Source organism: Felis catus, chromosome C1 (assembly GCF_018350175.1).
Source record: "Felis catus isolate Fca126 chromosome C1, F.catus_Fca126_mat1.0, whole genome shotgun sequence".
Classification (NCBI taxonomy): Eukaryota; Metazoa; Chordata; class Mammalia; order Carnivora; family Felidae; genus Felis; species Felis catus.
The window spans coordinates 31,832,089-31,845,696 of NC_058375.1; the positions used below are offsets into that span (position 1 = coordinate 31,832,089).

The 13,608-nt window shown below is 47.5% G+C and overlaps 1 protein-coding gene across 2 annotated transcripts in view; it reads left to right on the forward strand.

Moving 5' to 3' along the window:
• The window catches only part of CTPS1 (CTP synthase 1), a 31,225-nt gene that overhangs the window by 10,966 nt on the left and 6,651 nt on the right, over nt 1–13,608 (forward strand). For both annotated transcript variants that reach the window (XM_023258536.2, XM_023258535.2), the window contains exons 7-12: nt 401–481; nt 5,335–5,486; nt 7,442–7,574; nt 10,061–10,149; nt 11,388–11,482; nt 12,159–12,221. In XM_023258536.2, coding sequence (XP_023114304.1) covers nt 401–481; nt 5,335–5,486; nt 7,442–7,574; nt 10,061–10,149; nt 11,388–11,482; nt 12,159–12,221 — 613 coding nt within the window. The remainder of the gene's footprint in view (nt 1–400; nt 482–5,334; nt 5,487–7,441; nt 7,575–10,060; nt 10,150–11,387; nt 11,483–12,158; nt 12,222–13,608) is intronic.

Consider the following 13,608-nt stretch of genomic DNA (forward strand, 5'->3'; position numbering starts at 1 on the left):
TCTTTTACAAAGATTTCCTCACGGGCATGCATGAGGTCATGCTTTGTGTCTCCTCTCTGTCTGTCATTTGTTGTCCCGTACCCCCCCCCCCCCCCCCCCCCCCCGCCCAAGACATTAACTGAGGAAAACCCCAGTTGGTTCCTGTAGTTCATTATCTGTGTGTTCGTCTGTACCATTCCCCACCCACCCCCCCCCCCCTCCTTAATGTTTCTCCAGAGCGGGATTTAGGAATTTCAGTTTTGAAAACAGGTCATATTTTCATAGTTGGTGTGCATTGTGCCGGAGTTAACATTTTCATCCAGCTTAAGAGGCTGGTGTCTGTTTTAATTTCAGTCAGGAGAAAAACCCAACTTTGTGATCCCTTCCTTCTGTCCAAACGGCTTACTTTCTTTCCTGCTAGGTTGTGTGCAGGTGCTCAAATCCTCTGGACACATCGGTGAAGGAGAAAATATCCATGTTCTGCCACGTCGAACCTGAACAAGTGAGTAGGAATTTCATATTCACGCAAATCGTGTTGGATTTCTAGTTACCCCGAAGTCTCTTCACCGCTTTCCTGAGGCTTGTTGTCCTTTCCCAGTTTGAGACATTGGACCGTTCTCTAGAACTGATGCCTGTTGGCTCTGTGATTCTCCAGTACCTTACCTCTTTGGCTTTCTGAACATCCTTGCCCCCTCCTGCCACTTCTCCCCAACTCCTTGTACTCTGCTCCAGCCATGCTGAATGGGTCGCCCTCCCCGTCGGCCTGGCTTTGTCCTGTTCATTTTCATCCCTCAGGGTCCAGCCAGGACACAGTATTGTCTGGCAGCCTTTACCTGTCAAACCACGTCACCTCCAAACCTCATGGTTGGTCTTTCTTGGGTGACCTGTGTCCTGTGTGTATTACAGGTGCTGGTTGTGAACCTGTCCTGCTGCCCCTCTGTGAGTGTGTGTGTGTGTGTGTGTCCACGTGTCCATCTGTGTTTGCCTCCACTCATAGACTTGGAGTTTCTTTTTTTTTTTTTTTTTTTTAATTTTTTTTTTTTTTCAACGTTTATTTATTTATTTTGGGACAGAGAGAGATAGAGCATGAATGGGGGAGGGGCAGAGAGAGAGGGAGACACAGAATCAGAAACAGGCTCCAGGCTCTGAGCCATCAGCCCAGAGCCTGACGCGGGGCTCGAACTCACGGACCGCGAGATCGTGACCTGGCTGAAGTCGGACGCTCAACCGACTGCGCCACCCAGGCGCCCCAGACTTGGAGTTTCTTGAAGGCAAGGACCACCTCATTCAACTTTATACTCCCTAGTGCCTGGTGTCTGAGGTGGTAAAGGCTCCAAACCTATTTTATTTTATCTTATTTTATTTTTTTAAGTTTGTTTGTTTGTTTGTTTATTTTGAGAGACACAGACAGTGTGAGTAGGGGAGGGGCAGAGAGAGAGGGAAAATCCCAAGCAGGCTCTGCGCCATCAGTGTAGAGCCCGTTGCGGGGCTCGAGCTCATGAAACTGAGATCACGACCTGAGCCAAAACCAAGAGTCAGACACTTAACCGACTGAGCCACCCAGGTGCCCCTAAACCTATTTTAGACTTTTTCATGACCTGTGCTAATGGAGGGTGCCCACCGAACAGGAAATTCAAATTTGGGGAATGGTGGGGACGTCCTGGTGGTGGTGAGTTGAGACTGTGGCTCTGGTCAGGTTTGGCTGCAGGAGGGGAGAAGGGACATTGAGGTTGAGGAATCTGTGACTAGATTGTGGGTGGTTTGCTTTGCTGCTGGGTTACTGGGGATCAGGAGGTTTGGCTGAAGGAGGGGAGCCTTGCTGGCCCGGAGAGGAGAGAATCAGCGGCAGAGTTGTATTTCATCCATCCATTTACAGGACAGCGAGGAGTGTGGAAGTGAGGGTAAGAAAGTCTGGCCTGGCATTGAAGTGAGCAGAGCAGGACAGCCTCTGACCTCCCCATCTCAGGGGGCGCTCAGGCGTCAGGGTGTGAGCACGGCCTGGGGCCTGAGATCACTTTCCTAGCGTGCTTCCTGATCTGGGAGCTCTGTCTCAGGGATTCGGCTTCATACTAAAGACCAGATCTTCCTCGACTTAACAAAGAGCTAAATCCTGGTAAACCTGTTGTAAGTTGAAAACATCGTAAGTCGAAAATGCAATTAGTACACCTAACCTACCTTAAGTGTGCTCAGAAAACTGACATTAGCCTGTGGGTGGGCAGAATCCTCTCACACAAAGACGATTTTACAATAAAGTGTTGAATGTCTTATGTAGTTTACTGAACACTGTACTGAGAATAGAAAACAAGAATGGTTGTATGGGCACAGGATGGCTGTAAGCATATCGGTTTTTCACACTGGTGATCGTGGGGCTGACTGGGGACCGTGGCTCGCTGCCACTGCTGGGCACCACGAGAGAGAGGGTACCATGAGAGAGGATACGGCCTGTTGCTAGCCTGGGAAAAGATCAAAATGCAGAGTACCCTTTCTGCCAGCTGTGTGTTTTTTTCACACCATGCTAAGGCAAAATACAATAAGTTGAACCATTGTAAATTGGGGACTATATGTGGCGCACCAGAATAATTTCATTGTTACGAGCAACCTTTTTATCACGCACTTCAATTATTTGAGATATTTCTATCCTAGCAAGTGAGGGTAATTCAATTCCGTGGTAGACTAGGTTATTAAAATTATTCACTGTTAAAAATGTGACAGGTGTTTCTAGATTTAAATTTGAATTTCAAACCTTTTGCCTGTTTTTTAATTGAGTTGCTTATCTTCTAGGAGTTCTCTGCATATTCCGAATAAAAGTCTTTTATCAGATACATGGTTTGCACATTTTCCTCCAAGGCTTTTATTTTTTTAATGGTGTCTTTTGGAACACAAAAGCTTTTACATGATGATGAACTCCAGTTTATCCATTTTTTTCTTTATAGATTGTGCTTTTGGTATCCTATCCAAGAGCTCCATTTAACAAATGCCACCAAGATTTCCTTCTGTTTCATTCCAAAACTTTTATAATTTTAGGTCTTTTGTTTAGGCCTAGGATCCACTGTGAGTTAACTTTTATGTATAGCAACTTTCCAGTAAAAGTTGAAATTCATCTTTTTGCCTGTGGATAGCCAGTTCTAGGTCCATTTGTTGGAAGGACTGTCCTTCAATAATAATCTATAATTTCTTCATAAAGGTGCTTTTTTTTTTTTCCCAACGTTTATTTATTTTTGGGACAGAGAGAGACAGAGCATGAATGGGGGAGGGGCAGAGAGAGAGGGAGACACAGAATCGGAAACAGACTCCAGGCTCTGAGCCATCAGCCCAGAGCCTGACGCGGGGCTCGAACTCACGGGCCGCGAGATCGTGACCTGGCTGAAGTCGGATGCTCAACCGACTGCGCCACCCAGGCGCCCCATAAAGGTGCTTTTTAAAGATTCAACTATCTTTGTGAAGTTCTTTTCTAGATTTAATTATAGGTATTCATAATTTTTGTAACTACATGAATGGCATATTTTTAAACTTAAATTTCCTGATTAGATATGACCCATGTATAGCAATCTTGCAGATCTGTCCATGGATCTCAAGCCTAGCAGCCTTACTGAAATTCTGTTAGTTTTGATTGTTTACCGGTAAATGCTCATGGTTTTTATGGATAAGCAATAATAGTGTATGAAATTCTTGGCACTTTCTTATTTTCCAGCACATATATATTTTTTTTTTTTCTTAAAAAAATTTTTTTAAATGTTTGTTTATTTTTGGGAGAGAGAGATAAGAGTGTGAGTGGGGGAGGGGCAGAGAGAGAGGACACAGAATTTGAAGCAAGCTCCAGGCTCTGAGCTGTCAGCACAGAGCCTGTCGTGGGGCTTGAACTCATGGACCATGAGATCATGACCTGACCGAAGTTGAATGCTTAACCTACTGAGCCACCCAGGCGCCCTTTAAAATTGTTTTTTTTTTTTTTTTTTTAATGTTTATTTTTGAGAGAGAGAGTGGGAGCGGGAGCGGGAGAGGAACAGAGAGAGAGGGAGACACAGAATTCAAAGCAGGCTCCAGGCTCTGAGCTATCAACACAGAGCCCAACATGGGGCCTGAAGTCATGAACCATGAGATCATGACCTGAGCCCAAGTCGGATACTTAGCCGACTGAGCCACCCAGGTGCCCCTGCTTTTTTTCTTACTTAATTGTAATGGCTAATATTTCTAGTACATTATTGAATAGATGTAGTCATAGTGACCACTTTTGCCTTCTTTCAGACTTTAAATATTAAGCGTTAACATTAAATATTGAACAAAATGATGTTTGCTGTGGTTTTTTTTTAAACATTTTTCACATTTTCCCTTTTACTCATACACCAAGAATTTTAATCATGGATTGGTTTTGAATTTTTATTAGCTCTGCATCCACTAAGGCAAATTTTGTTTTCCTTCTTTAATCTCTTCGTGTAGTAAATCCCACTGTTAAATATCCTAATGCAGCTGTTCTCAAACTCAGCCCGGAAAAGTACTATGCCTGCTTCCCAGCCCCAGAGATTCTAGTTTAAGTGATGTGTGGTGCAGTATGGGCTTGTGGATTTTTAAAAGGTCTCCCAATTGATTTCAGTGTACCGCCAAATTGACAGCCATTGTTCTTGGGACAAATCCTACTTGAACATGAGTTTTTTTAAAACTACATTTATGTTTGGTTTGTGATTTAAAAAAAAATTTTTTTTTTTCAACGTTTATTTATTTTTGGGACAGAGAGAGACAAAGCATGAACGGGGGAGGGGCAGAGAGAGAGGGAGACACAGAATCGAAAACAGGCTCCAGGCTCTGAGCCATCAGCCCAGAGCCTGACGCGGGGCTCGAACTCATGGACAGCGAGATCGTGACCTGGCTGAAGTTGGACGCTTAACCGACTGCGCCACCCAGGCGCCCCCCAAAAAATTTTTTTTAATGTTTATTTATCATTGAAAGACAGAGACAGAGCATGAGCGGGGGAAGAACAGAGAGAGAGGGAGACACAATTTGAAGCAGGCTCCAGGCTCTGGGCTGTTAACACAGAGCCTGACGTGGGGCTCGAATTCACAAACCACGAGATCGTGACCTGAGCCGAAGTCAGACGCTTAACCAGCTGAGCCACCAGGTGCCCTGTGATTTTTTTTTTTTTAAAGGATTTTTGCCTCCATGTTTTTAAGAGATTAGCCGCTAATTTTTATTCTGTTCTTGAGTTGGTTTGGGTAATTTCTACTTTCCCTAGAAAATTGCCCTTTTTGCCATTTTCAGATTTGGAAGTTATTTTCTGACGGTGACATAGCCAGTAGGAGGGTGCCAGCCCAGTTAGCTTTTGTTTGTTTTTATTAATAACCTTTGCTCCTTTCTCCGCAGGTGATCTGTGTCCACGATGTCTCATCCATCTACCGAGTCCCCTTGTTATTAGAGGAGCAGGGGGTCGTAGATTATTTTCTCCGGAGACTTGACCTTCCGATCGAGAGGCAGCCACGAAAAATGCTGATGAAGTGGAAAGAGATGGCGGACAGGTTTGCGTCGTGATAAGGAGCTGGGAGTTGGAGCTTTGGTTCTCCTTTTCGTGAGGTCTCAGGGAATTCGCTTGTGCTGTCAGCTCATATTAGAGAAGGTCTTCGTGGTGAGAGGTGTCGAGACAGGTTCAAGGATGAGGAGGTCCTGGTAGAGCTGAGTTCAGGTCACACACCTATCGCCTTAGGTCCCCTCGACTAGAGAATCAGTGCCGACTGACCACACCTGGGCGAGCCGTCACGCCCGAGGCCCACACGGATGGCGGGCCAAGCCCGCAGCGCTCCTGGGGCGCCTCCCGGCACCTGAGCTGCGTGTGGGACTGGGCTGCTCACCGCGCACCAGGAAAGGAGGAGCAGGGGTGCCTAGCCTGGTGTGTGGCTACTGCTGCCAGATTGTGTCCCTCTGAGAACTGTCCCTGTTCCTTTTTTTTTTTTTTTTTAATTTTTTTTAAAAAAAAAAATTTTTTTTTTTCAACGTTTATTTATTTTTGGGACAGAGAGAGACAGAGCATGAACGGGGGAGGGGCAGAGAGAGAGGGAGACACAGAATCGGAAACAGGCTCTAGGCTCTGAGCCATCAGCCTAGAGCCCGACGCGGGGCTCGAACTCACCGACCGCGAGATCGTGACCTGGCTGAAGTCGGACGCTTAACCGACTGCGCCACCCAGGCGCCCCTGTCCCTGTTCCTTTTTAAGCCCAGCGATGCTTTGACGCCACATCAGAGGTCTTCACACGGCGCCTCAGAGCCCCGGGTGTGTGCCCTGTCGCAGCTGCCGAATCAGCCTGACAGTGTTAATAAGCGCTCGTCACGTTGCTCTGTGACGCTTACTTTCCTTTTGACACTTTCCCTTTCAGTCTTCATCCGTCTACGTGTATATCCGTATGTCGCTACAAAGATGGCGCACAGTTCTATGATATTTTTTCATACAGTATTACCAACTCGTTAAAAAAAATGTTTCTTTTGAGAGAGAGGGAGAGAGAGAATCCCAGGCAGGCTCCGTGCTCAGCACAGAGCCTGGCATGGGGCTTGATCCCACGAACCAGGAGATCATGACCTGCACTGAAAGCAAGAGTCAAACACTTAACCATCTGAGCCACCCAGGCACCCCATAAGCTTTTTTGATCTGTTACTAATTACTTTATGATGAAAAAAAATTCTTTTAAATGTTTATTTATTTTTGAGACAGAGAGAGAACAGAGCATGAGTGGAGGAGGGGTATAGAGAAGTGGGGGTGGGGGTGGGGGAAGGAGACACAGAATCTGGAGCAGGCTCCAGGCTCTGAGCTGTCAGCACAGAGCCTGACGCGGGGCTCGAACTCACGGATCATGAGATCATGACCTGGCCGAAGTCGGACGCTCAACCGACTGAGCCACCCTGGCACCCCATGATGAAAATTTTTAATGAGTGTAGACTGCTGTGTGAATATTTTTGACTCTTTCCTTCATCACATTAACTCTTATGAATTGTCTGTTCATGTCTGTTAGTTTTTCTTGCTCCTTGGGATTTTAATGTTTCCTGGTTTTGTTTTTTAAGTGTCTATCCTTTCTTTCTTTCTTTTGCTCGCCCTTCCTTCCTTCCTTCCTCCCTTCCTTCCTTCCTTCCTAATCTATCTATGTATCTATAGAGAGAATCCCAAGCAGACTCCTCACTGTCAGCACGGAGCTCAGTGAGGGGCTCAATCTCACAAACCACAGGATCATGACCTGGGCTGAAACCAAGAGTTGGACACTTAACTATCTGAGCCACCCAGGCGCCCCTAAAATCCTACTTTCTTTACAAAGCCTGCCACATGGATTTGAAAGTAGCTCCCTCTCTACTGTCCTGGAAATGAAACTCAGATAATATCTGCTCTCATTATATTCTTCCCAGAGATGTTTTTCTCCTTTTTAGAAAGCAGTTTTGATCTCATGATGGCATATACATTCTAAATAATTTGGTGTTTCTTGGCCTTTCATAGATACGATCGCTTGCTGGAGACCTGCTCTATTGCCCTCGTGGGCAAATACACCAAGTTCTCAGACTCGTATGCCTCTGTCATTAAAGCTCTGGAGCATTCTGCCCTGGCCATCAACCACAAGTTGGAAATCAAGGTAAGGATGGGTGGCGCATATTCAGCTGAGGCATGAACGGGGAGGCCTTCTGCGTTCTCGTAGATGCTGCATGATATCTACTTTATACTTTTGGAACGCAGAATTTCTTTTTAGGAAGAGAAAGGATTCATGGTTGGCTCCTGGCTTGGAGAGAACAGTAGAACATTTTCAGGAGATGTTGAAGGGGAGAGATGGTCAGAGTAGTAGTTGAGAAAGTGAGTAGTTGAATTTGAATTATCAGGTGACCAAGTAAAATTGACCCATGGGCATGGGGGAGCCCCAGTGAGCCAGAGGCACCCTGCATAATTGCTCTTCGCTTACCTTTGCAGTGGAAATGCTAACACCCACCTGCTGGAGCTGGGAGGTTTCTCTGAAATGTATGTCCAGTTGCCTGGTCAGTGCCTGGAATGTGGGCAGCCTCCAGGGAAGAGCACGTCTTGTGTTTTGCCCTATGACTTGATGGGCGGGAGCTGAGCCGATGGGGCACGGCCCCTGCTCATCTTCTTGGGGCAATAGAGTATTAAGGTTCGGGACTCCAATTCCGGCTGTCCTCCCCACTGGCACTGGGGTTGGCCTTCTACTTTACCAGGTGTTTCTCAGCGTCATAATTTAGTTTGCTTTGTGCTTGCGAACAGGTTGCTGTGGAATGTCTTACTGTATAGATTTTAAGAATTATGGAATCTTATTCCACTTCCCTGACTTCCTCTTGCTGCTGCTTTGGCTCATTCATCTGCTGTATCCACTCGGACGTAGTCTGTGTCTGTCGTTAGATGCGGGGCTGAGAGGTGAATGAGTCAGTGAGGTCTCTGGGATGTGACACAGAAGAAGGGGTGAATCTGTCTGGGTAGACGTGCGAGGAGGGCAGACTTCCTCAAGGAGGGACTCTGGGAGACTTGGGGAAGATGGGTAAGGCAGAAGGGAAGGGCGTCCGGACAGAAGGTAGAGAATACCCAAGGGCTTGGAGACGGGGAATAGTTGGGAAGTCCGTGGATGGACAAGTGTGACTCAGAAGATATCTGGAGACAGGCCTGTGAGGTCATGAATCCTGCCAACTGGGCCACAGCTGGGTCTTACCCTGAGGTTTAGGGAAGTCACTGCAGGGTATTAGGCAGGGAAAAAGGTGAATGACAAAATAAGTGGGCAAAAGATTTGAATGGACACGCCCACAAGAGATGCATCTGATACATGTGAAGAGACGGTCAAGGTCAACACCTTCAGTGCAGATGCAAATAAATGCCAATGAAATCTCTGTGAGATACTAACATACACCCGCCAGAGGGGCTACGGGTGTTGGTGAGGATGTGGAACTCTCATGCCTTGCTGGTGGGAATGTGAAATGTCACAACCGCTTTAGAACAGTCTGGTAGTTTCATATAAAGGTAGACGTACACTTTATGACCCTGCAGTTCCACTCCCAGGTATTTACTCAAGAGAAGTGAAAACAAAAGTATACACACACACACACACACACACACACACACACACACACACACACAATTTTATACAAAAGGACTATTATTTTAATAGCCTAAGTCTGGAAGCAACCCTTACTATCCAGAGTGAGGCAATATACACACTGAGGTATATTTCTACAGTGGGAAACTGCCCAGGGATGAATCTCAAAAACATACTGAGCCAAAAAAGCCAGACACGGGAGGCTGTATGTTGTATGTTTTCATTTCTGTGAGGTTCTAGAAGAGGCATCTGTGGTGACAGAAAGCAGAGCCAGGGGCCTCTGGGGCAGGAAGTGGAGAGGAGACTGCTTGCAGGGGAGCAGAGGGAACTTCCAGGGATGGCACTAGTTTTCTTCGCCATTGATTGTGGCGGTGGTCACACCTTCGTGTGTGTGTTTGACAAAACTCATCAGAGTGTGCACCTTAAAATGCCTGGATCTTATTGTGTGTCAGTTATACTTCAGTAAAGGTGAACAAAATGAAAAGCAGTCTGGGGGCGCCTGGGTGGCTCAGTCAGTTGAGCATCCGACTTCGGGTCAGGTCATGATCTCACAGTTCATGAGTGTGAGCCCCGTGTCGGGCTCTGTGCTGACCGCTCGGAGCCTGAAGCCTGCTTCGGATTCTGTGTCTCCCTCTCTTTGCTCCTCCCCCGCTCACTCTCTCTCTCTCTCTCTCTCAAAAATAAATAAAAGCATTAAAAAACAAAAAAACAAAAAAAAACCAGCCTGGGTTGAAGGTGGGCTTGAGGAGATGTATCCCGGATGGAGAGAACACGGCAGAGCCGCTCCAGTGTGCTGAGTATAGGGCCTTGGGGAGGCAGATGAGTTTTGAAGGAAACGTTTGTGTTTTGCAATATAAGAAAGATTTTCAAGTCTGGAGATTATCACCGAGTTTAAGTATATGAAGTTCTAATTTTAAAACCCGATTTTTAAGGGAGATAGGACACTGATAATATAATTTGGGAATGCGGGGAAGAAAGCAGCTCTGGAGTCATGGCCTACTTCTTGTCTCCTCTGCCCGCATAACCCCCAGTACATAGATTCCACGGACTTGGAGCCCAGCACCCTGCAGGAGGAGCCCGTACGCTACCACGAAGCCTGGCAGAAGCTCTGTAGCGCCCAGTGAGTAGTGCCCTGTGCCCGGCTTCCGGGGGCTCGGGGGTGGGCTCGGGGAGCAGAGTGCCGGGCTCTTGTGCACCAGTAGTAGGTAATCTACTTTTTGAATGGCTTTTGATTACCGAAAGGGCCGCAGTCTGGATGATTTAAGCCTTACAGAAATACAGCTTATCAGCACAGTTGAATCTGAAGAAAACATGACATTTGTCGTATGCATCTACTCATGAGGCTTAAAGGTTTTCACCAGGGCGGGGAGGGGGAGCACCTGGGTGGCTCAGTCAGTAAAGCGTCCGACTTCAGCTCGGGTCATGATCTGGTGGTTCCTGAGTTCGAGCCCTGCGTCGGGCTCTGTGCTGACGGCTTGGAGCCTGGAGCCTGCTTCGGATTCTGGGTCTCCCTCTCTGCCCCTCCCCTGCTCACGCGCTCTCTCTCTCTCTCTCTGTCTCTCTCTCTCTTGAAAATAAATAAAGATTAAAAAAAATTTTTTAAAGATTTTCATCTGGAACATTTGATGAGGACCCTTCAGTGGAGTGTCATGGTTTGTTTTTGGCAGCCATTATTTATAGTAGAAAATCACAAAATTCTAGATCACTGGAACAATTGGATGTTATGGGGCCCTATAGCTATGAACGAGACCCCAAGCTCAACAGGCCGTCTGAGAGGACGAGGAAGGCTCCTTTCCCATTCAGGGGAGCACTTTAAGCCAAGAAGTAAAAAGTTGCATTTATAGCAATATAACATACTAAATATTAGGAAAGAATCCGTGTGTGCCACCTTTTACCTGTAAGCGTTTTGTAGCATTACTCAGAAACATTTTGTGTGCATCTTTTTTTTTTTTTTTAATGTTTATTTGCTTTTGAGAGAGAGAGAGAGAGTGCACATCGGGGAGGGACAGAGAGAGAGGGAGATACAGAATCCAAAATGGGCTTCAGGCTCTGAGCTGTCAGCACAGACCCCGATGCAGGGCTTGAACTCATGAACCATGAGATCGTGACCTGAGCCCAAGTGGGACGCTTAACTGACTGAGCCACCCGGGCGCCCCTTCATGTGCATCTTCCAAGTTCATAGTATTTGGTGTTTATATACAGCTCACTGGCAGTCTTGCAATCACGATATAGCCCCAGTGGCAAACCTCGCGGAGTGACTTCATGGCATCCATGTCTTGGGAATGGCTCCTTGGGTGCTTACTGCGAGTTGGGCTGGTGGGCAGGGTCCATTGCCTTGTGGTGTGCTCTCTTGTACAGTGGAGTGCTGGTTCCCGGGGGATTTGGTGTTCGGGGGACGGAAGGAAAGATCCAAGCCATCGCCTGGGCTCGGAAACAGAAGAAGCCTTTTTTGGGTAAGGAGTAGGAGAGGTCAGGAGAAGGTGCCACATGGGAGCCTGTAAATAAAACAGGGAGGTCACTGAAAGCAAGCTTAGGCGCCCTCATTCTAGAGGTCAGCTCAAGTAGAAGCCAGTTTGGTTCTGTTTGGGAGAAATTCAGACTCCCTTAAGCGTGAAAAGTTTTGAGAGCTTGTACGTTCGTCCACGTGTCCGTGTCGTGGAACTTGGAGAGAATGAAATGGCAATCCGGAAATTTTGGCTGTTCGCTGAGCCCGGCTGTTGGGCAGGACATGTGAAGCTAGGTTTTATATCCTCACTTGGAATTTGGGCCAAGTGGTTTTGGATGCTTCCTGGTGCTGCGAATTGTAGTAATTTTCAACTTGATCCCTTGTAAATGGGAACCTAATGAGAGGATAAGAAAACTTGAAGTTTTAAGTATGAGTAGAGTGTTGCTTATTTCTAGAACCAAATAGCTTCTAAAACTTGGCATCTTCATATGCACTTATATCCAGTGTTCGAAAGCTGATACAGATGACACAGCAGGGGGTGCATGTTTACAGCAGGAAAACATGAGAGTTTGTGATTGTCCTTTTGCGAGCAGACAGGACACAAAGTCCAGGACAAGCTGGTGGGAAATGTAGGAGCTGCCTTTTTAATGGAGCTTCATTTGTTTTTCCCCTCCACCTGCAAGGTGTGTGCCTAGGAATGCAGCTGGCAGTGGTTGAATTTTCCAGAAATGTGCTGGGATGGCAAGGTGAGTGTTCGTTAAACTTGTTACATTCTTGCCAAAGTGTTTTCCTGAAGCGCGTGAAGCCTGCTGCCTCCTGCGTGATGGTAGAGGAGGGCAGGCCTGGTCTCTCCGTACCTGGCAGGGAACAGCAAAGGGGACCCCTGTGTGCACTGAGGGCGCGCGTGGCTCTGCCAGCCCGACCACAGGAAGGAGGGGTCACAGCTGAGCAAGCAGCCTGGGCTCTCTGCCCCTGCATTTCCTGCTCTGGAGACTCCTGCATGTCCACCCCCGTGGCCACCATCCCTGGGCTTCTGCCGAGCAAGAAGCCGACAGCTCTGGCCTGTGTGAGGCTGTGCGGTTATCATGAACTTGGGCCCTGGAGCTGGTCAGACCCGAGCTCAAATTCTGAGTCACTTGTTGTGGGTGATTTTAGATAAATTACTTAGCCCTTTTGGCTTCTGTTCCTTCTATAAAATGGGGTGATAATGGTACCTATTTCTCATGGTTGTAAGAATTAAATGGAATAGTGCATGTAAATAGTCCCAGCATAGTGTCTGGCAAATAGGAAATACTCCGTAATATTGGCCCTGTGCCTGGCTAACTGCCCAGGCCACCCGAAAACTCAGTGGCTTCCAACGTTTTATCGTGTCTCCGTATGCTGTGGGTTGAGTGGACTCGGCTGGGTGGTTTTCTGAGCCCTGTATCTGAGACCACCCTGCCCCCCATCCAGCTCTGCCCAGCAGGGACATCCAGTTGGTTCTCTCCACGTGGCAAGGCTCCTCATTCACTAATTCAGCCGAAGCTTCTCACAGCCTGGCGACCTACCAGCTTCCAAAATGACCGGCCCAGTGTGTAGGCACTTAACTAGCTTGCTAATGTCCCAAGGCCAAGTGCAGTCGGTGGGGGACGGAACCACACAGCCCGAGGACTGGGGCAATGGAAGAGGCTAGTCCCTGTAGCCCAGCTGACAGACATGAGGTTTCCAGAAAGACCTTACAAGTTGTAAGAAAAACAAAGCAAGCGTCCTGAGGCGTGGAAAAGCGGCCTGGCTCCACAAAGGATGAGCGGCTCTCCTGTGGCCAGCTGACTGTTAGGACTGGGTTCAGTGCACATGTTTTCTGAGAGTTACCCTGAGGGCACGGTGGCTGTTTTATAGGCAGCATGCCCTGTAGTTCTGACTCCTGAGCCTCTGGCGGGCACCGTCTTAGCACCCACCACCCTAGAGCTGGCCCTCTGGGCACCCTGGACCCTTGCCCAGTTACAGTCTGTCGCCCACTCGGGTCCCCAGGTGGGTGAGTGACTTGGTGACAGGCTTAGCTTTGCTTGGGACCTGGCCGTGGTTAGGAACAGTACCTAGCCTGTCACACAAAAGGAGCCGTGCTGTACCAGGAACTTGATTCTTCTAGTCTTT